Source organism: Hypanus sabinus, chromosome 18 (genome assembly GCF_030144855.1).
Source record: "Hypanus sabinus isolate sHypSab1 chromosome 18, sHypSab1.hap1, whole genome shotgun sequence".
NCBI classification, from domain to species: Eukaryota; Metazoa; Chordata; class Chondrichthyes; order Myliobatiformes; family Dasyatidae; genus Hypanus; species Hypanus sabinus.
In genome coordinates this window covers 12,231,982-12,257,673 of record NC_082723.1, presented here as the reverse complement: position 1 = coordinate 12,257,673, position 25,692 = coordinate 12,231,982, and the positions used below count along the sequence as shown (strand labels likewise).

Here is a 25,692-nt window from a genome sequence, read left to right as displayed (position 1 = left end):
AGAAAACAAACTTTAAATAGTTTGCGAATGATTTTTTACTTTTGTAGCAGTTGTTGGCAATCTCGCAGATAAACATGGTCAAGTAAAGCAGTATTTCACTTTAACATCTTTGCATATATACTGAAGCAAAACTTTGCAGCATAACTGCACCCAAGTCTATAAAGTGCAAGCAGCATCATAATTATATGCTTTTCCAGTCTTGGTTCCAATCGATCTCTAGCAATAATATGCCCAATGGTACTGTCTTCAGGTTGGGTCAACCAATGGGCTGCAATGTCTTTAGGCTGGGTCTACAAATGTGCCACGATGTTGACAAGTATCTGCAGAGCAATGGATACGCAGGGAATCTGTCCAATGGTATAAGCTAGTGAACGGGTTGGAGCTTTCAAAGCACACAGGTAGGCAATGCTATGGACCACACGAGCCGTGAAGAAGACCAGAAAATGGATGTGGGCAACATAGAGGTTGGGCTCCATCAGCGAGTAGACAGCACCAAGGAACAAGAAAGGGAAGATGTTTTCCATATCATTGCGATGCGTTCTGTTGGAGAAGGAAAATAAAATTAATTGCCATTCATTCAATGCACCAGAAAATGGCTGGCTTCATTAAAAAAAAATTACCTTTAGAATTTTTCTGTTTTTGGGATATTTCATACTCTGAGGCCTTTCATTAATAGACAATGAACAGAGTCAGGTAAAATCAATCCAGAAACGAGGTTTATTCAACACTTTCAGATTTGAAACCAATTCCCTCATTTTCTAGGAGAGCATGTACTAGAAGTTTTGCCCTTTACATCTCTTATTGACCAGAAATTCCCAGCAATGGAGTACATGAAACCCATTGCTATGGGAGCTCAGTGGTGAGGGTTCCTACAAATCTTACAGGGTCTGTAAGGCTTTAATAATCAAACATGGCTCAGGAACAGACCCCTCAGCCCACAATGTGCAGAGCTAATTATCTTAGCAATCAAATGCCCAAGTAAATAAAATCCCTGCTGCTGACACAATGTATATATCCTTCCATTTCCTGCACACTCATGTGCATAAAAGTCTCTTGAACACCTGTATCGTAATGCCTCCACCATCCCATAAAGTGCAATCAAAGCTCCCACCCATCCGTTCATTATGTGCTGGGTTGTATGATGTAAGCAACCGTGGTCTTTCCAGGACCATGACTGTTCTTGGCAACTTTTTCTACAGAAGTGACTTGCCACTGCCTCTCTGGGCAGTGTCTTTACAAGATAGGTGACCCCAGGTATTATCGATACTCTTCAGAGATTGTCTGCCTGGCGTCAGTGGTCGCATAACCAGGACTTGTGATATGCACCATACAACCATCCACCTTCTGCTCCCTTGGCTTCACAAGACCCTGATCGGGGGTGGGAGGGGGGGGCAAAGCAGGTGCTACACCTTGCCCAAGGGTAACCTGCAGGCTAACGGAGGGGAAGAGCACCTTACGCCTCCTTTGATAGGGATCTATCTCTACCCCACTACCCCAAAGCACCCACAATTTTTATTAAAAAAAACTAGCTCCACACATTTAAATGTACCCCTCCATCTTAAATACATGCCCTGTGGTATTAAACATTTCAAACATGGAAAAAAAGATATTCTGTCTATTTATGCTTCGGCTAATCTTATAAATCTCCATCAGATATCCCCTCAGCTCCTGTCACTCCAGAGAAAACATCCAAGTTTGTCCAACCTCTCCTTAGAGCACATGCTGCCTAGTTCAGACAACATCCTGACTCTTGAACTTGGTTCCTTAACTAAAAAAGACATGCATGCCTTCTTCACAACCCTATCTCGGTAGCTACAAGAGGTTATTTAGCTTGAAAGTTCACGAAAAAAATAACAAATACAAGTATTTTTAACACACTGGTTGCCCCAGGCATGGGATTTCCACCAGACCTCTGGAATCCCCAACTCCTTTCAGCAGTTCTGAAGGCATCAAAGTTCAAAATAAGTCTATTATCACCATGTACAACTGAGATTCACTTTCTCGCAGGCGTACTTAGTAAATCCGATAACCATAATAGAATCAATGGAAAACTGCATCAGTGTGTAAAATTCAACAAACTGTGCAAACGCAAAAGAAAAAAAGAGAGAGAAATAATAAACGGGCAGACAGACAGACAGATAAATAAATAAATATCAAGAATACGAGGTGAAGAGTCCTTGAAAGTAAGTACACGGATTATGGAAAAAAAATTCAGTGTTGGGATGAGCAAAGTTATACGAAGTTATCCCCTCTGATTCAAGAGTCTGTTGGTTGAGGAGAAATAACTGTTCCTGAACCTGGTGGTGTAGGACCTAAGGCTCCTGTACTTTCTTCCTGATTGCAGTAGTGAGATGAGAGCATGGGCGTCCCCGATGATGGACACTGCTTTCCTGTGACAATATTCTGTGTAGATGCGCTCGATGGTGGGGAGAGCTTGACCAGTGATGGACTGGGCTATATCCACTACTTTCTGTAGGATTTTCCATTCAAAGGCATCACAACCAGTCAATAGACTCTCCACCATAAATTTATACAAGTTTGTCAAAGTTTTAGATGTCATGCCGAATCTTCTATGGAAGTAGAGATGCTGCTGTGCTTTCTTTGTAGTTTAACTTATGGACTGGACCCAGGACAGGTCCTCTGGAATGATAATACTGAAGAATTTAAGTTGCTGACCCTCTCCACCTCTGATACCCTGATGAGGCCTGGTTATCAGACAGTCGCAGAATGCACTACCATGTGATAACAAGAATGGCTTCCAGTCAAAATGTTGGGAAACCTCTGGTCCACATATTACTATTTCCCATTACTTCCCTAATTCCCATTTTCTGTCATCTGTCCTTGTTACAATATCCACACATTCATGCCTGGAGGAAAGTGGCCTGGATTGTTATCCAAGATCTCTAAGCAAGCCACACTGGCTGAAAGAACAAATTAACCCTACAGCGTAAAGCTATTTAGATGCATAATGAGGCCTGACAAAAGCTGAACATGACTGAATGCCCAGTACAGACATTCCATTTGATTAATCATTACTTCTACGATCTGAGTTTCCTTCATGTTTAACAGGCAGGACGATACAGTATTCATTTGGCAGCATCTAAATTGTATCGGTCACACCCATAGTTAAGAAAAGCATTTGATTTCTGGGTGTGTGACAACCAACTCCAACCACTCCCAAAAGAATGTCTTCCCTACACTTATTACCTTTACCTTTTATTCTGACCTCCACCTGACCCTCACCCACCTGGACAAAAAAGACACATACGTTCGGATGCTGTTCATAGCCTTCAGTTCAGCATTCAACACAATCATCCCTCAGAAACTGATTGGAAAGCTGAGCCTACTGGGTCTGAACACCTCCCTCTGCAACTGGATCCTAGACTTCCTGACTGGGAGACCTCAGTCAGTCCGGATCTGGAGCAGCATCTCCAACACCATCACACTGAGCATGGCCCCCCCCCCCAGGGCTGTGTGCTGTTCACTCTGCTGACCCACGACCGTGCAGCAACACACAGCTCAAACCACATCAAGTTCGCTGATGACACGACCGTGGTGGGTCTCATCAGCAAGAATGATGAGTCAGCTTACAGAGAGGAGGTGCAGCGGCTAATGGACTGGTGCAGAGCCAACAACCTGTCTCTGAATGTGAACAAAACAAAAGAGATGGTTGTTGACTTCAAGAGGGCACAGAGCGACCACTCACCACTGAACATCGACGGTTCGTCCATTGAGATTGTTACGAGCACCAAATTTCTTGGTGTTCACCTGGCGGAGAATCTCACCTGGTCCCTCAACACCAGCTTCATAGCCAAGAAAGCCCAGCAGCGTCTCTACTTTCAGCAAAGGCTGAGAAAAGACAATCTCCCACCCCCCATCCTCACAACATTCTTCAAAGGATGTATTGAGAGCATCCTGAGCAGCTGCATCACTGCCTGGTTTGGAAATTGCACCATCTTGGATCGCAAGACCCTGCAGTGGATAGTGAAGTTAGCTGAGAAGATCATCGGGGTCTCTCTTCTTGCTATTACAGACATTTACACTACACACTGCCCCTGCAAAGCTAACAGTATTATCAAAGACCCCACACACCCCTCATACAACTCTTCTCCCTCCTGCCATCTGGCAAAAGGTACCGAAGCATTCGGGCTGTCACGACCTGACTGTGCAACAGTTACTTCCCCCAAGTCATCAGACTCCTCAATACACAGAGTCTAGACTGTCATCTACATCATTTATTATATTGAAATTTGTCCTCTACTGTGCCTATTGTCTTGTTTATTATTAATTAATTAATTATTGTTCTGCCCTGCACTATTTTGAGCACTTTATGTAGGTCTGTGGTCTAGTGCAGTTTTTATGTTGTTTTTCATAGTCTAGTGTAGCCTTGAGTTGTCTCACATAGTCGAGAGTAGTTTTGTGTTATTTCATGTAGCACCAGGGTCCTGGAGGAACATTGTTTCATTTTTACTGTGTACTGTACCAGCAGTTTATGGTCAAAATGACAATAAAAAGCGACTTGACTTGACAGATGCATACAAGCTTTTGTTCAAAATTTTGTTTTTTAAAGGCCTCCCATTTTCCAAGTACACCTTTGCTAGAAAACAGCCTGTCCCAATCCACACTTGCCAGATCATTTCTGATACCATCAAAATTGGCCTCCAATTTAGAACCTCAACCCACGAGCAAACCTGTCTTTTTGAATATTTACTCGAAACTAATGGCATTGTGGTCACTGGACGCAAAGTGTTCCATTACAAGCTTCAGTCACCTGCCCGGTCTCATTTCCTAAACGCAAATCCAGTATCGCACGCACTTCCATTATGACTTCGATAAACTAATGAAGGAAACTTTCTAGAACATATTTGACAAACTCTATCCCACCTTGTCCTTTAACGGCATGGGATTCCCAGTCAATATGTGGAAAGTTAAAATCGCCTACTATAACAACTTCATATTTCTTGCAACTGTCTGTGATCTCTTTACAAATTTGTCCCTCTAAATCCCTAGGACTGTTGGATGGTCTGTAATATAGCCCGACTAACATGTTCATCCCTTTCTTATTTCTCAGTTCCAACCATTTCGCCTCACAACTCAAGTTCTTCAGACTGTCGTAACAGAGCACTACTGTGACATTTTTCCTAATAATGCCACCTCTCTTCCTTTAACCCCTCCTGCTCTGTCATGTCTAAAACAACAGAACCCTGGGGTACTGAGCTGCCAGTCCTTTCCCTCCTGCAACTCACTAATGGCTACAAAATCACTTGCATTGAAATTCTTCTTTACCATGATACTTCCTGCGCACACAGCACAGGACACTAGCTACACCATGCTCAACCTTTTGATTCCTGACATTGTCTGAGGTCTCACCAACAACTGCCTTCTCAACTTCTCCACTAACTGTTCTAGCGCTTTGGTCCCCACCCCCACCCCCACAACTCTCGTTTAAACCTCATCCTGCAGCAATAACAGACTTCCCCACCTGCTGAGTCAAATTGCTTCTGAACTCTTTAATCCTATCATTGAGCAAATCTATGCCCCTACTTACCAAGGGTAAAAGATTCTCATTGATGCAGCAGTTTTGTATACCACATTGAAACTGAAACCACCACAGCCTAAGGGGTGGTGTACTTTCTGTTTAAAATAAGTGTGTCTTAATTGGCAATCATCTTCTAAAAAATTCTCGTGTGCAATGGTAATTTTCAGCAGATATTATCACTGCTCAGTAAATTAGTAGCAATAATTATGGACGTTAATGAAAGTCCTGTTGCTAATTGACATAATCACTGATTTAATATGAATTTAAAAAATAACTGAGGCAGTTTGAAATAAATGAAGCAGTTTAGAAAGCCTCCTCAAAAATTAACAATCTTTTTAAATGGCAATTTCAAAATTGTTATTCTTAGTATTGTCACTATACCTCAAATACAACACAAAAAATGCAAATGTGAAGTTATAAGATTTGGAGCATATTCACAATAGATCGAGGAAAGGAAAATAAACATACTTTACTCCCAATGACACTTTTGCTGCTACATCAACGATGTCAAGTATTTTCCATCTAGCTTGTATTGGCTGTTTTGAGAGTTATGTATGAAGTATTGCTGTCCTCAATAAATCTACTCCTATAATTCAGCTTGACCAGGTTCATCATTGAGAACAATGGATGTTCATGAAAGCAGTAATCTACATACCATATTTACTGTTATTATTGGTATTATTACTGGATATTACTGAATATCCAATGCTCACAAACAAATGACAGAAAAAAAGTATTAGCAGAATGAAGCCAATGTCTCTGTCCCAACTGCTTACTATCCAAACACCCTGTACCAGATCAACAAGGAATTCAAAACCCATCATTCAACATCACTTGTTCTCACAGCATCTATCTGGTGCCAAGATGCTTCCTATGAAAACATTTCACTTCTCTAGGGTTGTAAAAAAAATCATTTGCTGCTTCACTTGACAGTAATGATATCATAATGTATCTTTTTATTACAGATAGGGTTTACAGAATTAAGTGGTAATCCTATATGGTATGTGACAACAATTTTTTTTACCAGCCCTGAAGCAGTATTTCATAGTTCCTGCCCGGGTAACATCCTCCTAAATTCATTCCACAACCTCTGTAATGCTTTCACCATTCTTCCAGCAGTAAGATGAGCTAAATTGTACATGAAACCTCAAGCTATGGTCCTGTTAACTTTTACTTATACCCATTATGACAATGGTGCTGCTGTATTCAATGCAGAGTCCACTAAAAAAGTATAAGTCCATTTATGATGAAGATTCCTTTTTTTTTAAGATTAGCTTTATTTGTCCATGTACACGGAAACATACAATAAAATACATCATTTATATCAACGACCATCACAGGCCAAGGATGTGCTGGGTGTCAGCCCACAAGAGTCACGAAGCTTCCAGTGCCAACAAAGCATGCCTACAACTCACTAACCTAGACATCTTTAGAATTTGGAAAGAAACTGGAGCCCGTGGGGGAAAACTTGGGCAGTCACGGGGGTGAACATACAAACAGCAGTGGGAATTGAACGCCCATCTTTGGTGCTGTAAAGCATTACACTAATCTCTCCACTACCAGGCAGCCCTTCAGTGTACATACATGCCTTATCGATCAGCCAGCCACTCGGGGACTGGCGTTCATCCACTTCCTACAATCCTGCTTTTCATTGTCTATTTCTTGACCACATTTGCTCTCATCTACGTTCCCTCACACCTCTCCATATTGGACTGCCTCATCCATGCTCAGTGAGATCTTCCTGTTGCCAAAACTTTTCCTTTCCCCTTGTAATCAACACTCCTAAAGTTCTTAGTTGCGGCCTGTACACTTCAGTTTATACAAAATTCCATGGGGAATTCTGTTGGGGTTGATGCCTGCAGGTGAGAACCTTGAACTGGGGAGCAAACTCAAAGAGTTAACGGTTGCCCAATGGCAGAGATGAAAAGAATTTTTTCTGGAGTGGAGAGTTTATGGAATTCTTTACCTCAGAGAGCTGTGAGGAGACAAGTATACTTGGGATAGATATTCAGATTCAGTTTATTGTCATTTAGAAACCACAACTGCAATGCAGTTAAAAAATGAGACAATGTTCCTCCAGAATGATATCACAAAAGCATATGACAAGAGTTTTGTCATATTTTGTCAAGAGTTAGAACAGGAAAGCGGAGGTCAACAAAACAGGCTTGTGGAAGCCAAGGGTCCTTCTCCAACTCTTCCTCCTCTTCTTCCAAAAGCTCCCTATCCACTGTTGCCAAAGTTACCATTTGTCAAAACAGTTTTATTATCAGAAGCTTTGGGAGTTTAAAGGTTCAGAAAGCTAATGGAAATTTGCAAATAGTTTCCTGTTTCCACCCTCTCAGCTTTCAGCAGAGCATCTACAAGAGGAAAATGTTAGATGTGGCCCTTGTGGCTAAAGGGATCGGGGGTATGGAGAGAAAGCAGGTACAGGGTTCTGAGTTGGATGATCAGCCATGATCATACTGAATGGCGGTGCAGGCTCGAAGGGCCGAATGGCCTACTCCTGCACCTATTTTCTATGTTTCTAAAAAGAGGTAAGCAGCATGACCCTCTGACAAAGGATTGTAGACAGATGCTGCTTAACACACCAAGTTCATCCAGCAGATTGTTGCACCAGATTCCAGCTTCTGCTGTCTTGTGTCCCCAACTAGAACATAGGTCACAGAACAGATTGCTTAGCCTGTGATGTTGTGCCAAACCAAGTTAATGACACTCACCCCTGTAGTCTGCTTATGGTCTATATCCCTCAGTTCTCTGCATATGCAAGGAAAACAAAAGTCTGTAATGTTGTGGTGTTATAAGGCACTGGTGAGGTCTTACTTGGAGTGTTATGAGCACCTTTCTTGTGCTGACATTGGAAGGGGTTCAAAGGACGTTCACAAAAGTCATTCCAGATTGAAAGGCTTGTCGTTTGATGGCTCTGGGCCTGTATTCACTGGAATTCAGAAGAATGAGGGGTGACCTTATTGAATCCTATCGAATGTTCAAAGGCCTTGATAGAGTAGGCATGGAGAAGATGTTTCCTATCGTGGGCGAGTCTAAGACCAGAGAGCTCAGCCTCAAAATAGAGGGGCGACCTTTTAGACAAGAAATTTCTTTAGCCAGAGAGTGGTGAGTCTGTGGAATTCATTGCTGTGGCAGCTCTGGAGGCCAAATCGTAGGGTATATAAAAGGCAGAGGTTGATAGATTCTTGATTAGTCAGGGCGTGAAGGGATATGGGGAGAAGGCAGGAGTCTGGGGCCGAGAGGGAAAATGGATCAGCCGTGATGAAACAGTGAGCAGACTTCATGGACCAAATGGCCTAATTCAGCTCCTATATTTTATGGTCTTAGGCATGTGCCCAAGATCCTCTTGAACACCTCTATCATATGTGCCTTCATCAGCACCCTAGCAGTGCATCCCACATAGCCATCTCTAAAAAAAAGCACTTGCCTCATGCATTCACTTTGAACTTCCCGTCCCCCACCTTCAATAAATGTCCTCTAGTTTGAGATAGTTCAACTTCGGGAAAAAGATATTGGCTATATACTCTAACCATGCCATTCATAATTTTAGGAACTTCTGTCAGGTCATCACTCAGTCTCTGCCACTCCAAACCACAGCCCTGGTTTGTCCAACCTCTACTTATACCACATGCCCTCTAATCCATTCAGCATCTTGGTGAATCTCTACTACACCCTTCCAAAAGTTCTCCTATAATTGGGAGACTAGAATTGAAGGCAATAGTACAGGTGCATCCTAACCAGTGTTATATGAAGCTACAACGTAACTTCCTCACTCTTGACTCAGTGTCTCAACTAATAAACACAAGCACTCCATATACCTTCGTCACCATCTTATTGACTTGTGTGGCCATTTTCAGGGACCCAATGACTTCTGCCCCAAGGTCCCTCTGTATGTTAACACTGATACATTTGATTTCTCAAGGGGTCCAGATGAAGTTCATGAGAATGATCCCGGGAATGAAAGAGTTAACTTGTAAGGAGTGTTTGAGGGCTCTGTGCTCACTGAAGTTTAGAAGAAAGGGCGTGAGGGGTAGGAATCTCATTGAAACTCATCAAAAATTGAAAGGCCTAGATAAGTGGATGTGGAGAGGATGTTTCCTATCACGAGGGAGTCTAGCACCAGAGGGCACAACCGCTGGATGGAAGTTTATCCCTGTGGTAACTTCTACTTTACAAAAAGACCACTCAACAACCTGATGGCCAAAAGAGCATCTTTATCTGGGACGGCAAATGATATTTACAATACAGAAGCTTCCCAGTACCTCATGCGGCCTGGGTGGAGGAACGATATACAATGCATACTGGGAGTAAAAAGAGTGGAAGTAAAGACCCCGCCAACCCCGGATCCCGCCTCTTGCTACCAACAGCTTCCCGATTAGTATTAACTTACTTTTAATAATACTCACATTACAACAATCCCTTTAGAACAGAGGAGGAATTTCTTTAGGCAGAGGGTGGTGAAACTGTAGAATTCATCACCACAGATGGCAGTGGAGGCCAAAACATTGGGTATGCTTAAAGTGGAGATTGATGGCCTTACTAATCAAAAACCTAACAAAGGTTACAGGGAGAAGGCTGGAGAATGAAGTTTGAGAGGGATAGTGATAGGAGCAGACTCGACAGACCGAATGGCCTAATTACACCCGTGTCTTATGGATACAGTGGAATACCTCACACTTGACCAGATTAAACTTGATCTGTCATTTCTCCACTCACATCTGCAATTGATCCATATCCCACTGTCCCCTTTGGCGATCTTCTACACGTCAAACTTTGTATCGCCAGCAATATTTACACATTTCACAAACAGCAGACATCCTGCAGAATACCACTAATCACAGAGCAGTTCACTCTTGTTTACATTTCAAACCTTCATAGTTTATTAACTTCAGTCAATGCATTGTGCCAGAAAATACAACGCAAATTACTCGCAGGAATGGGAGTGATAAAGGGCAGGAAAAAAGAATGTTCCCTCAACTGTTCGAGAAATGTGCTGCAAGTCAGTTAATTCTTTAGTAAAGCAATACCTTATTTGCTGAAGAACCAGGGTATATTTCTGCAAAGGGAGAATGGAAAAGCAAAGAAGTTATTTTCAAGCCATGGATTGACTGTGTACCAAGTGCTGTGAATTGTTCCAGTCTCCATGCAAACAAGGTATCACAGTTCACAGCCATGTAACCAGAACCAAAAAAAAAATCACGTCTGTTAAATAAATTTGGACAGACCAGACTTTCTACTCTAGAATAGCATTTCCAATAGATGGTTCCACATTCCAAAGGCCAAAAATACACTCTCAGCAATTATGCACTGCAAACTCAAAGACAAAAATCAGATTTTGGTATAGCCGACCCTCCAGTCAGCAACTTCCCACCAACTACCCTTTTCATCCCAAGTAACAGGGACCACTCTTCACCATCCCAGAAAATGAGAAAACGATTTCAACTGGGATTCTTACAATCCAGTGTGGGGACAACGAATTGTGGGCTCTGACCCCTACAGATGGAATAGACAGACAGACAGGCATACTTTATTGATCCCGAGGGAGATTGGGTTTCGTTACAGCCGCACCAACCCAAGAATAGTAAAGAAATATAGCAATATAAAACCATAAATAATTAAATAATAAGTTAATCATGCCAATACACTTGCTAAAAGTTTTTAAGAGTTCAAAATACTCATTGGCTCATATTCCTGTTCTCAATACAATCTTCCTTCTAATTCTTCCTCTATCTATATAACACCCCATTTGCTTTGCAATCAGTCTTTCATTATCCTTGAACCTTATTAACAGAGGAACGTGTCACGTGTCATAAATACAACTACAGGTTGAGCACCCCTTATCCAAAATTCCAAAATCCAAAATCAGCTGAAATCCAATTTTTTTTTGAGTGCTGACACAATTCTCAAATGGAAAATTAAACAATATGCAGGGAAGATACCCAGGCGATGCGTAGATCTTTACATCGCAGACAGTAATGAGAAGTGACCTCACAAATGTAATGAACAAAAGATAATGAAAAATAGGAACACACTGTGGAAAGTGAAAAAATGAAGATCTCAACCATGTATCATCAGCAATGGAGTGAACATATGTCGCTTAACAGTGTGCTAATTGTGTTACAAACAAAGACCTATCAAGATGAGTTGAAAGTTGAAGGTAGTTGTTAATATTCAGCAGGGTGTTTGCAGAAATTTAAGAAAAGGCACAGCATTATCTTTTTAAAGCGTCTGCTGATCACGAAAATGTAGCACCAGAACAAGTGTGCGAAGCTGATCGCTTTTGCACCTTACAAGATGACACCGCTGATGAAAATCTAACAACAGAACAAGTCTGCAATGCTGATTTTTTAATATACCTTACTTAAACCTAAAACAAAAGTAAAATAGAAGCACAGTCCACTGTAACCTTTTAATCATAACACAGCATAGTAGGGAGAGACTGAAAGCCTGCTATTGCTCATTGCTGTTGCTGATTCAGTTATTCTCTCGATGCTGCTTTGCTTCTTTTGTTACTTTCTACATATTATATTTTCATTATACTAATGAAAAATTGGCTTTGCTTCCAGATGATCTCTTTGCTCGCTTTGACCATCAAAGCCTGGAGAAACCATCACGGACCCCCACAGCCCCCGAAGACCCCATCATTTCAGTCTCTGAAGCTGACACGAGAGCATCCTTCAGGAGGCTGAACCCACAAAAAGCATCCGGCCCAGATGGGGTACCTGGCCAAGTATTAAAAACCTGTGCTGATTAACTGGCTGAAGTGTTCACCAATATTATTAACCTCCCGCTTTGGCAGTCTGAGATACCCACCCGCTTCAAGTAGGCTTCACTTATACTAATGCCTAGAAAGAACTTGGCCACCTGCCCCAGTGACTATCATCCAGTAGCAACAACAGTACATCCATGGTGATGAAGTGTTTTGAGAGGTTGGTGATGAAACTTAAATTCCTGCCCAAGATGTGACTTAGATCCCCTCCAATGTGCCTACCGGAGCAACAGGTCCTCAGCAGATGTCATTTCATTGGCTGTTCACTCAACCCTGGAACATCTGGAGAGCAAAGATGCATACATCAGGATGCTCTTCATTGACTATAGCTTGGCATTCAATACTCTCATCCCCTCAAAATTAATCGATAAGCTTCAAGACCTTGGCCTCAATACCTCCTTGTGCAATTAGATACTCAATTTCCTCAAATGCAGATCCCGTCAGTTCAGATTGACAACAATGTCTCCTACACAATCTCTATCTGCACAGGTGGATCTCAAGGATGTGTGCTTACTACCCCTACCCTACTCACTTTATACTTATGACCGTGAGGCTAAGTATAGCTCCATATTTAATGTTTGTTGATGACATCACAGATGTTGGCTGAAACAAAAGTGCTCTCAATTGTGCCCCTGTAGAAAGTTCTTGGGGGCCCATACCAAACTTCTTCAAATGTCTGCGGTGAAAGAGGCGCTGTTGTGCCTTTTTCACCACAGATCCGTGCCTACTTCATTAGAAGTTTGTGAAAATTCGGCAAGATATGTAAAACTTTGACGTACTTCTACAGATGTGCAACGGGGAGTATATTGACTAGCTGTGTCACAGCCTGGTTTGGAAACACCAATGGCCTTGAACGGAAAATCCTACAAAAAGTAATGGATATGGCTCAGTCCAAAATGGGAAAAGCTCTCCCAAAACATTGAGTACATCTACACAGAGTGTTGTCGCAGGAAACCATCATTGTCATCCATCATCAGGAAACCCCCACGACCCAGGTCATGTTCTCTTATCACTGCTGCCATCGGGAAGGTGGTACAAGAGCCTCAGGACCCACACCATCAGGTTCAAGAACAGTTAATACCCCTCAACCATCAGGCTCTGAAACAGAGGGGTATCTACACTCATCTTCTCTTGCCTATCACTGAACTGCTCCAGTAACCTATGGACTCATTTTCAAGGCCTCTTCACCTCATATTCTTTATATTTATTGCTTATTTATTCACTGTTACTATTTCTTTTTTTAATCTCTTTTGCATTTGCGCAGTTTGTTGTCTATTGCACGCTGGTTATCTGCTCTATTGGGTATGGCCTTTTATTGATTCTATTACGATTATTGGATTTACTGAGTATGCCTGCAAGAAAACAAATCTCAGGGTTGTATATGGTGACATAAGAACTTGCATGATAAATTTACTTTGAAATTTTCAACAGATCCCTGCACTTACCCAACAGAAAAGTTGGCTTTGAATTTCTGTTGGACCTCAGCGCAATAACCAAATGTTTGTTGCCATCTCAGTTTTGTGTTAAAGTAGCTAAAGAACTGCAGCCATAAGCAGTTCTTTCCCAACATCGTTGAATCCTATTGCTCTGCTGTAATTCAGCATTGAGACATAGAGAGAGAGTTAGTAATATTTATCCTGTAATGTGAGTCACAGCTTTAATGGCTTGAACCTGAGTCAAATGGGGTCAAGAATGGACTCAGTAAAAGGAAATATCATAAATCATTTTGCCACGAGGAAAAGTCTCAATCTTAAAGGCACTTCACCTCTAGAGGAATAAAACTGAGAAACGTCATTCACCTTCACTAAGCTCATAACTCAGTAATGCAACTGGAATTCCACATCCGGGATGGAATTAAAACATTTTGTAAATTATTATCTTGCACATTTAACTCATACAACGTTGAATGAATTTCTACCTCAGAGACTGGTTAACTTGCTGATAACCTTGGTTAGAGCATATTTGTAGCATTGTGTAATCTTGCTTCCATGTTGCAAAAAATGAAGGTAGAGATGCTGAAAAAGGTGCAAAGATCTTCAAAATACCAGACGCAAGTGGCTATAATTATCAAGGAAGACCAAAAAGGCCAAGACCCATCTCTTGAAAGAAATGGGTGGAGGGATTACATGACAGTCTCCATAAGTCTTAAATGATTTCATTGGACGGGACTGGGGAAGTGCTGGTGTTGAACATAAGGGACTAACTATTAAGCTAAAAAAATCCAATAAAAAAACATGAGAGACTGGTTAGAGTGAGAAACTTGGACTAATTCTCTTTATATCTTGCACATAAAGTAATTGTTTCAAGAAAAAGTGATATATTGCAGAACAGCACAGAAAGAGCTGAATGTTGAAGAGTGCAGAAAGAGGAATGCTGGGAACAGAAGCAATTGCATTCAACAAGTGAGTGAAAAGGGTCTGGTGTTGTTGTCGCTTCTGCTGGCACGGGGGGTGGGGGAGGGCACTTCTGCTGCTTGTGCAATGAGAGAAAGGGGGAAGGGAGCCTCAGGGCTTTGATATATCTATCGTTCATTCTATGGATTTTTTTTTTGTTTCATGGATATCTGTGAAGAGTAAGAATTTCAGGCTGTATACATTCCCTGATACTGAATTGAACCATTTGACTATCATGTAATTCAAAAAAGGATGTTTAGATAATACAGAAGGCATCTTGGAAATACTGGGGAGAGTTTTTCTTCAGTGCTAGCACTTAATTTTCTAGCAGCTTAAAGCTATTCTCCCTGTCCATAAGGTCCAAATCAGGAGTGTGATGAAACATTTTTCATTTGTCTGGTTAACATTAAACTCACCACCACCTAAGTCAAAGCAACTGCTTAAATGGTTTCATTTTCACCCTAAACATATATTCCAACGATACTAATATGCCAGTGGTCCAGTGGTGTCATCTACAAACTGCAAATATTTGCTTGGGCTGCTCCATAACTCTCAAATTAATGACCTCATGGTGAGTGCACCATACCTCTCAAAACGGTGGCCCCAACAGCTGGGAAAGAGTAGGGCATCAGACACATGACATGCTCAGTATTGGATGATTGCTGTTTAAGTCATACAGCACCACAAATCACAAAATAATACAGCACAAGAAAAGCCTTCAGTCGTAACACATCTGTGCTGACCAAGTTGCCCACCCAAGCTAGTTTCATTTCCCCACATTTTGCCCTATCTATTAATCTATGCACTTATCAAAAATGCTGTCACCTTATCCACACCTTCTGGCAACTTGCTCCATATATGCTGGTCCCTGTGCACAAAGTTTCCCCTCTGATCCATTTTAACTATTTCCCCTCTCACCTTAAACCCAAATGCTCTTTGCCAGTTCTATTCTGGGAAAAATACTATGTGCATTCACCCTTTCTCTGTCCCTCATCCCAAATCCTATCTGCAATGCACCATCTGATGAAGACTAGAGTGCCAAAAACCTTCTACACCATCCTGTCTACTCGGTACACCACTGTCAGGGAGCCATGCACTCGTTTCCCTTGGTTTCTCTGTTCTACAACACTCCCCAGACTTTACTGTTCGTTGTCAAAGTCCTACCCTCATTTGTCTTCCCAAAATGCAACAACTTGCCATTCCATAAAACACAGGAACACAATTAGGTCAATTGGCCCATGGATTCTGCACCACCATTCCAACATGGATGATTTATTATCCCTCTCAACCTCATTCCCCTACCTCCTTCACGCAACTTGTGCTAATTCTACAGATTCACCACACTCCGGCTAGAGAAATTCCTCCCTGCCTCTATTCTAAAGGGAAGTCCTCCTAGTCCTCAACTAACCCTCCTCCCCAACACCCTCTCCATGTTTACTCTATCTAGGCCTTTAAATATTGGATAGGTTTCAATGACATCCTCCACCCTCATTCTTAGCCCACTTACCGAGCTGATCAAGATCCCTCTGTGATTCCTGCTAGCCATCTTTAGTCAGTGACACCATCCATGACTGATTAGATCAATCAGAGTCTCAGTGTCACTGAAGATGTCAAAAAATGCACACTTTGAAATCTTTGAAAGTTGAAGAAATTATAGGGGTTAAAGAGTAATTTCAATGATGCTGACACACCAGAAGATGTGGTGTTAATTATACACTGTTTTCTGAACATCAGACATTGTTCTCAAAATTGCTAGACCAAGGTTTAAATAAAGAACAGCCTGATGAGACAATGTCTTAACACAGAAGTAAACAGAAATTGTCCATGCTAAGCAGGTTCTTAGAATGATGATTTGCTAAATCAGGGGTGTCAAACTCATTTTAGGTCACGGGCTGGATTGGGCAAAATGCAGCTTCATGTGGGCCGGATCAGTCGGGCACGTGCAAACGCAGCTTTCATTGCCTCCGTTTTTTCAGCCTGTTCTCATGTGTCTCAGTCTCTGCTATAACTACAAAGTGTTTCACTTCACAAATTCCGTTTCTTATGAAGAAGACGGCTGAGCAAGCATTATTTTTATGATTGGCATTAACTTACAATCATAGGCTTCATATCGCCGGGTCATTAATAATTAAAATAATAGATCTATCTAAAATGATCTCGCGGGCCGGTTATAATTGTACACCGGGCCGGATATGGCCCGCGGGCCTTGAGTTTGACACCTATGCGCTAAATGATCAATTACCTTATAAGTACCTTATGTTGCTGTTGCTGGGCAAGTAAAGAGGAAATTGCACAATTGCTTAACAAGTGTACGCAACTACATGTGTATAAAAGAGCCATGCTTGTACAAGTAATTGGAGACCCCAATGCAGACTCCAAGAGAGTGCTGAAGGAAGGTTCTCCCTAGTACTGAGCTACTCATAAAAAAAGCTGTTGCTTTATCTTCCATAGTACTGTGTGTTCTTGCATCGGGTAATGGGTAATAATTAGAAGTAAGGTTTAACAACGTCACCTCGTGTGATCCACCAAGGTCTAAACATACTCCTAAGACAATCCAGCCTCTGCCTCTGATGTGTAATTATAATCAAATAAGATGGGGGAGGGGAATGAATCAGAAATGTATGTTAATTATGGCAGCTTTATCAAAGGGGCAAATTAAGGTATACAAAAGGATATTGCTTAAATGAGAATCAAATAATTACTTTGTGAAAATATAAATAAAAGGAAGCAAAAGAGCAGACACACACAAAATGCTGGTGGAACGCAGCAGGCCAGGCAGCATCTATAGGGAAAAGTGCTGTCGACGTTTTGGGCCGAGACCCTTTGTCAGGACTAACTGAAAGGAAAGATAGTAAGAGATTTTAAAGTAGGAGGGGGAGGGGGAAATGCAAAATGATAAGAGAAGACAGGAGGGGGTGGGGTGAAGCTGAGAGCCAGAAAGGTGATTGGCAAAAGGGATACAGAGCTAGAGAAGGGAAAGGATCATGGGATGGGAGGCCTAGGGAAAGGGGGAGGGGAGCACCAGAGGGAGATGGAGAACAGGCAGAGTGATGGGCAGAGAGAGGAAAATAAAGGGAGGGGGAAAAAAACTAAATATATCAGGGATGGGGTAAGAAGGGGAGGAGGGGCATTAGCGGAAGTTAGAGAAGTCAACGTTCATGTTATTGGGTACTCCTGCAGGAAGACCTTCTCATTAATGCAAATATCTAATCAACCAATCATGTGGCAGCAAGTCAATACATGCAGACACGGTCAAGAGGTTCAATTGTTGTTCAGATCAAAGATCAGAATGGGGAAGAAATGTGATCCAAGTGACTTAGGCCGGGGAATGTTTGTTGGTGCCAGACGGGTGGTTTGAATGTCTCACTAACCTCCTGGGATTTTCACATTCTCGAGTTTTGCAGCGAATGATGCAAGAACAAAACATAAAACATCCAGTGAGAAGCAGTTCTGTGGATGAAAAGCCTTGATAAAGAGAGAGGTTAGAGGAGAATGGCCAGGCTGGTTTAAGTTGACAGGAAAGCAACAGTACGCAGAAGAGCATCTCTGAACACAACTTGAAGTGGATAGGCTACAGGAACAAAAAACTGTGAACATATACCCAGTGGCCACTTTATTAGGTAGAGGAGGTACTTAGTAAAGTGGCCACTGAGTGTATGTGTAGAAAAGTATTTTGAAAGTACATTCCAGACTTATCACTAGAGCCATTCGAATAAAATAAAGATTTACTACCAAGTATGACAATACTTTAGCCAAGTTTTACATTTAGGTGGAATGTACAAGAAAAATAATTGCACCATTCTTCCTTCACAATAATTTTCCATTAATTAGTACACAGATGAAGAACTATGTGATGGACAAATAAAAGACTTGTTATTTCCCCTCCTAATCTGTACTGAATCTAAAAGCTTCCTGTGTAATGTGAATAAGAGCCAAGAGCAATACAAGCGGTTTCTTTCCTGCTCCTTGAGTCGTGAACTGGAATGAAATTCCTGGGATGGCAGTGGAGACAGATTTAAACTTCACTTTCAAAAGATAGAGGGAGAAAACTGTAGGACTATGGGGAAAAAAGCAGGTCCAGATGAACGTTGCCAGCTTATATTTTAAAAAAAAGAGAATTAATCTTTCCAGCCCCAGCAGCTTTTCTGATGCATTCTATAATTCAGCTTTGGGAAACCATACCTTCGGGCCCGTTCAACATCAGGATCAGTTCGATGAAAATCCAAACCGCCATGTTTCAGTGCATCTTCTGGGTTGGCAAAGGCCTGGGGAGAGGCGTGGAGGTTAACATTGGTGAGTGACTTTGAGGTTAAAACTGAGAACAAAATAAGAAATCATTGTTTCAACATGATTTCTGGCACGTTGTTTCACAGTAGGGAGATTGTAATTGTAGACAATCCACACTGCCCAGATTTAAGCGTTTGTAATGTATCCACATCAACAGCCCACTTCATTATCACTTTCACTAGAAAGTCTGCAGACGCTGGAAATCCACAGCAACACATAGAAAATGCTGGAGGACCTCAGCAGACAAGGCAGCATCTATGGAAATGAATAAACTGTTGATGTTTCAGCCACTGCCACATATCCTTCCTGGGACCTTGTCTGCAACTATCACCTTCGAGCTATCTTCCTTCCTCTATCCCCCACTTTTTAACTCTGGCACTCTCCCTTCCTTTCCAGTCCTGAAGAAGGGTCTTGGACTGTTTGACTAGTTATTTATTGATGTACAGTATGGAGTAGGTCCATCTGGCCCTTTGAGCTGAGCTGCCCCGCAATCCTCCAATTTAATCCTAGCCTAATCACGGGACTGTTTACAATCACCAATTAACTTACCAGTTGACACATCTTTGGACTGTGGGAGGAAGCCCACGCGGTCACGGGCAGAACGTACCAACTCCTTGCAGGCAGCAGTGGGAATTGAACCTGGGTCGCTGCTAAAGCATTCTGCTAACCGTGCCACCTGAGCCATAGATGCTGCCTGACCTGCTGAGTTCCTCCAGCATCGTGTGTGTGTCATCATCACTTTTCTGCTCTGTAGTTCCAGATTCAACTGTAGCCAGTGACTTGAGAGGCAGCATTTTTGCCTATTGAAATTACGGGGGCAAAAATCCATCAGACTGGATCACTCAATCAGTCTGTAAGATCAAGGAATAATACTCTAATCAGGCAGGTACTCAGCCAGCAGACTATTGAAAAACTCAGCCTATATGCTATTTCAGTGTTGCCCAGAGCATGTCTAATGAGGAGCAAGCGCTTCTATCTTTGGAGTGAAGGAGGATCAGAGATGACGATAGAGCTGTACAAGATGATAAAAGGCTTAGATTGAGTAGTCAGCCAGAGATGTATTCTGAGCTGGAAGTGGCTAATACTTTTTAAACTCAAGAAAATCTGCAGTTGCTGGAAATCCAAAGCACCACACTCAAAATACTGGAGGAACTCAGCAGGTCAGGCAGCATCTATGGAAAAGAGTAAACAGTCAAGGTTTCGGGCCGAGACCCTTCTTCAGGACTGAGAGGGAAGGGGGAGGGAGATGCCTGAATTAAGCAGTTGGGTGGGGGGGGGGAAGAGAGGGGAAGGAGCCTGACTGGAAGGTGGTGGATGAAGCCAGGCCAAGGGAAGGAAGGAATTTGATAGGAGAGGAGAGTGGACAATAGGAGAAAGGAAAGAAGGAGGGGACCCAGGGGAAGTAACAGGTAGGTGAGGAGGAGGAAAAGTCAAAGTGAGGAATGGGGGGGGGGGGGTGAAATTATTTGTTCACCGGAAGATGAGATCGATACTCATGCCATCAGGCTGGAGGGTACATAAATGGAATACAAGGTGTTTCCCCTCCACCCTGAGCATAGGCTCCTCTTGGCAGAGGAGGCATGGATCGACACGTCGGAACAGGAATGGGGATTGAAGTGATTGGCCACCATGAAATCCCACTTGTGGCAGATATTGCAGGGGTACTCCACGAAGAGGTGTCTCATTTTACAATGGGTCTCAGCAAGGTAGCACCAGGTACAGTAGGTAATAATCATTTTAAGATGATTCGAAGAAGGCATGGGGGAGGGGTGTGGTTGTCAGAGGTAATCTTAATTCCCCAAGCAGAGAGTGGTGGGTGCGTGAAATGCCCTGCCAGGAGTGGTGGTGGAGGCAGATACATTAGGGGCATTTAATAAACTCTTAGATAGGCACATGGATGACAGAAGCATAGTTATATTGGAGGGAAGTGTTAACTTGATCTTTGAGTAGGTTAAAAGGTCAGCACAATATCATGGGCTGAAGGGCCTGTACTGTAATGTTCTATGATCTAAGAGAAAACTATCTGGACCAATCAAATTAGGCCATTCAGCCTCTCAAGCCTACTCCATTATCTACAGTTAATCTGATGGCAACCCCAATTCTGCATTTGTCTTTCCCTTATAACTTTGTACCTTTGCTTACAGAGTATCTATCTACCTCTGCCTTAAAAACATTCACAAACTTTGCTTACAGTGCCCTTGAAGGAAGAGGAGTTCTAAAAATCCCCAGTCTCAGAAAGCTGTCTTGGCTGGTTTAAATGGCCTTATGTATAAAACAGTGATCAAGTTTGGAACTTTCTCACAAAGGAAACATCCTCATTTATCCACCTTATCAAAGTTCAAAGTATATACACTGTATACAATCTTCAGATTTGTCTCCTTACAGGCGACCACAAAACAAAGAAACCCAATAGAACCCATTGAAGTAAAAAAAAAGACCATGAAGAACCTTTGGGATCTTGCCAGTTTCAACCACGTCCTTTCTTACTCTTTAAAATTCCAGCAAATAAAGGTTTAGATCAGGGATGGCAACTTTTTTAAGACATGGACCCCTACCATTAACCGAGGGGTCAGTGGACCCCAGGTTGGTAACCACTGGGACAGTTCATCGCTCTTCACAAAACAGCCCACCCTTTCCAGGTAATCATCCAGTAATTTAGGGAGCGACCTTCCCTGCACTGACATCTTTCCCTAACCTGGACTGATAATGCAGACCTGATCACACCTGATGTTATCCTAAACTAAAATATAATCTCCATCCTATTGTATTCAATTAACTTATTCTATCCAGGCCTACAATACCACCGCACCATGATCTTTTATTTTCTGCAATCACATGAATGCAGCATCTTCTCAAAAACCCTTTGAGAAAATCCAAGTTTAAACTCCAGCTCACCCACACAATATTACTCTAAGAATCTAAATAACATTTCTGTTAACCATAATCAATTCCATGTGTCTCCCATATTACTCTTCTTCAGAAATTTATCTAACTTAATCTCAAGAATTGACGTCTTATTTTTCAGTTTTTCCATATTTCCACAATCCTATCCTGTACAGTCATAAAAGGCCTGCAGCCCACAACTGGGTCTATGCCAAGTATCAAGTAGTCATTTAAATTCAACGTTCTTTTCTCTCCCTGCCTTCCAATGCCTCAACTAACACCCAGATCCTAACACTTTTCTACAGGAGGGGAAATTTACTGTGAGGGATAATTGTCCAGCTCACTGTTCATTGAGATGTGAGAGGGCACAGAACAACTGGATTTGTTAAGTCAGCAGCATTATTTAATATACCACTGCACAGTCCTACTAGACTCCAACGTGTAATAAAAATTTTTCTTGCTCCAACAGCAAACCTTAAATGCTTCTTATTTAACCTCTCAATTTTCTGACCTCTTCCCATTGAACCCAGCTCTACACCCTCCCAAGAACCACATTCCTTCATATCTGACCACTCTGGTGTCACCAGTTCTAGTGCTGACAACCGCTCCTTCATTTGCCCTGACCTCAGTTTGGAACTTACCCTTTAAACCTCTTCTGTTAGCTCCCTACCCTTCATCAAACCTCCTCAGTGGCAAATCTATCCAGGAGTCTCATTCTTCAGCTGAATATGAAATCATTTTTTAACTTTGAAGAATTGTGCTTTACCATTTTATATTTAAAAACACTACATTTTGTAACTTGACAAGGTGCAGCTTTTCCATCTGGTCTTTGAGCCAGTCCCATTATTCTAGATTCTTACAACCACTAAACATATTAAAAAAAACTTGGCAGTTTCAAAGAAATGTGCGCTGGCTGAATTCTGTGTTTTGTACCATTGTATGAGGCAAAGCAGAGAAGAAAACCATCTAGTCATGATTTGTGCCTCTTGTAATCTATCTGCATGTATAAAAATACACACCACTCCTGAACAGCAGGTGAATCTGTGGAATTCATTGGAACAGATTGCTGTAGAAATCAAGAAATTTGATATACTGAAAGCGAAGGTTGATAGGTTGTTGATTAGTATAGGTGTTAAAAGTTACAGAGGTAAGGCAGGAGATGGGTTAAATTAGCTACGATGGAATGGCAGAACAGACACAATGGGCTGAGTGGTCTAATTCTGTTCCTATGTCTTAATGGTCTACACTGTAATATCAAAGTATATAGTGTGACAGTTGAGAGTTTTTGTCTTTCCCAGAGAGGATGGTACGAATAAATAGGCGAATGATAAATTGAACTGCTCTCTGCTTCTGTGGCCCCTTTTGGTTTATAAAAGAATCAAAATCAGCCATAATGAATGACTGGTGTTGTGATACACATCGACATAAGTTGCATTTACTGGCAAAGTAGATTCAGGAAAAGAATGCTTCTTCCCGTCCAAATTCCTTCTGCATTTTTCACTGTTGCTTTTTAAGTCGTGTATGGAACCACTAAAAAAGTGTCCCGAGATAAATAAGGATTACACTTAGTGATCCGCGGTGAAAGCCCATTTATGGTCAGGGACAGAGTGAAGCGGGTAACTTAAAGGATCTGTGGCCAAAAGTTTACACGGGTAAAACTAAAAATTACATGGCTAACTTTCAACCCTCCGCACCCCCCCCCCCCCCCGCCCCAAGTCCAGTAAAACGTGGTTCTATATAGTCAGTGCCCTCATTAACCAGTAAATAGGCATTTACTTCTAAGTTTACTTTGGCAGAGATCCCCTTTCAAATCTGTAACTTTCCCCCCACATATAGGGCCGTGATTACGAGCGTGAACATAACTGACTCAACAAACCTAAAGTCTCCAGCAGTAAAGTCTATTTTCATCTTTGCTACCAGATTTCTGGGCGCCAATACTTTCCTGAGTGCTCTATTGGAGCGCATAGGAAAGTGTGGCCAGAAACGGGGATCTCCCTGGGTTCTTTACTACGAGGCACATCGACTCGTTCCTGCTAAGTACGGACAGTCTACTCACATTTACCCATATTGGTGCACGAAACTTATAAAATGGAAATAATGAATTAAATCAAAATAATCAGGTGGAGGCACAGCAACAAACTTATCGAAGTTTAAAATGTTTATTCTATTTCGGCAGTACATAGCATTATGCTACAAACACATCGACACCTATTACGTTTTTTTTAAAAAGAGACTAATACTCCTGGTCGAAAGGCGGGCAAAGTTAGGTGTTCTCTCTAATGTCACAATTCTCACCTTCCGGCGGAGACGCAATTGCCCGGTGATGATAGCCACAGAGTACATCTTCAAGATGAGAAGGGTGCCGTAGAAGGTAAACCACGAGAACACAGTACGGTCCATAACTTCGCCAGAGACTGAGCGACACCCTGTGTGCACGGAGGTGCTCACGCCGACTCTGTAACCAGGGCCTGCGCACTTGCCGTTAGCATCGCTTCGTTAACAGCGACGACAATTCCGTTGAACTGGGAGGCTGACGGGTTTAAGCTCCACCTCCCCGACTCTGCTGCCGATCGTTGGGCTTTGTCCGAGGAAGTTCATCCTGGCGCAACCAACTTGTTGCTCCAGATCCCAACTTCTGTGCCGCTGGTTCCTCCAAGAAGGTGGAGGAACACAGTGGTCAGGGAGCTTCGGTGCAGGGAAATGGACAGGTCGAGACCCTTCATCTAGACTCAAGCTGCTGTTCTGATCAATAAAAATCTGCATGAATAATAATAAACTGGATTCAAACTATTCCTGGTTGTAAGGAAAGACAGAGATCTAAGGGTTTTCTCTCTGGAGCTAAGGAACACGAGAGGTGATTTGACAGAGGTGTAAACAACGTACACTGCAGATGCTGTGGTGAAATCAAGACGAACTAACAAGCTGGATGAACTCCGCAGGTCGGGCAGCATCCGTTGAAAGGAGCAGTCAGCGTTTCGGGTCGAGACCCTTCGTCAGGACTAAAGAAGGAGGCGGCAGGGGCCCAATCAGAGGAAAGATCAGGGAGGGGAAGCAGGGAGGGGATAGGCAGGAGAGGGGAAGAAGGAATATAAGGGGAAAGTACCAAGGGGCTGGAGACTACCATGAGGCCAAACTTCTGTTGGAGGAACAATATCTCATGTACCGTCTGGGTAGTCTCCAGCCCAAACAACGAATTCTCCAACTTCTGGTAATTCCCTCCCTCTCCCTTCCCCCATCCCACCTTCACTCTGTCTCCTCTTCAAGCTGCCTATCACCTCTCATGACTCTGCCTTCTACTACCCATAGTACTTCCCCTTCATGAAGTGAAGAAGATTCCTTCTTCACCTCTCCTGCCTATCCGCTCCCTGTTTCCCCTCCCCACCCCTTGATCTTTCCTCTGATTGGTTTTCCACCCTCCTCCCACCCCCCCCCCGCCCACTTTAGTCCTGACGAAGGGTCTCAACCCGGAACGTTGATTGCTCCTTTTGACAGAGGTGTATCAGGTCATAAGAAGTATAGATAGTGTAGATAGTGACTTTTTCCAGGGTGGTAGTGCTAATACCAGAGGAGATCCTTTAAAGATGAGTGTAGGAAAGTTTAGGGGAGATGTTACTTACCTGGCAGGATGATGCATCTATCAATAACTCCAAAAGACTGGAAGTAGAATAAATACTGAAAGGCTTTAATTAGCAGTAAAACAGAGCACATCCATGCCCTGGACTGTGGGGGGAGCAGTGACACGGTCACCTTTATCCAGGGGTCTGTGGGAGGAGCCACAGGAGCAGTCAGCAGAGGGGCATGTCCAGACAGATGTA

At 42.5% G+C, this 25,692-nt stretch overlaps 1 protein-coding gene across 1 annotated transcript; it reads right to left on the bottom strand.

Moving 5' to 3' along the window:
* On the bottom strand, positions 1-24,392 carry ptges (prostaglandin E synthase). The gene is made up of 3 exons (XM_059993667.1): positions 24,173-24,392; positions 18,890-18,972; positions 1-540 (listed from the first exon to the last, which is right to left on the bottom strand). The coding sequence occupies exons 1-3, from the start codon at positions 24,275-24,277 to the stop codon at positions 291-293; spliced, it is 438 nt and encodes a 145-aa protein (XP_059849650.1). The 5' UTR covers positions 24,278-24,392; the 3' UTR covers positions 1-290.
* Positions 24,393-25,692: the final 1,300 nt, after the last annotated feature.

Bases quoted from the DNA above. Each gene is read 5' to 3' on its own strand.
- ptges (XM_059993667.1), bottom strand. From the start codon at position 24,277: ATGGACCGTACTGTGTTCTCGTGGTTTACCTTCTACGGCACCCTTCTC. The intron at 18,973-24,172 runs GTGAGAATTGTG...GCCTCTCCCCAG, and splicing joins AATTGCGTCTCCGCCGGAAG to GCCTTTGCCAACCCAGAAGA. The intron at 541-18,889 runs GTATGGTTTCCC...CTTCTCCAACAG, and splicing joins GATGTTGAACGGGCCCGAAG to AACGCATCGCAATGATATGG.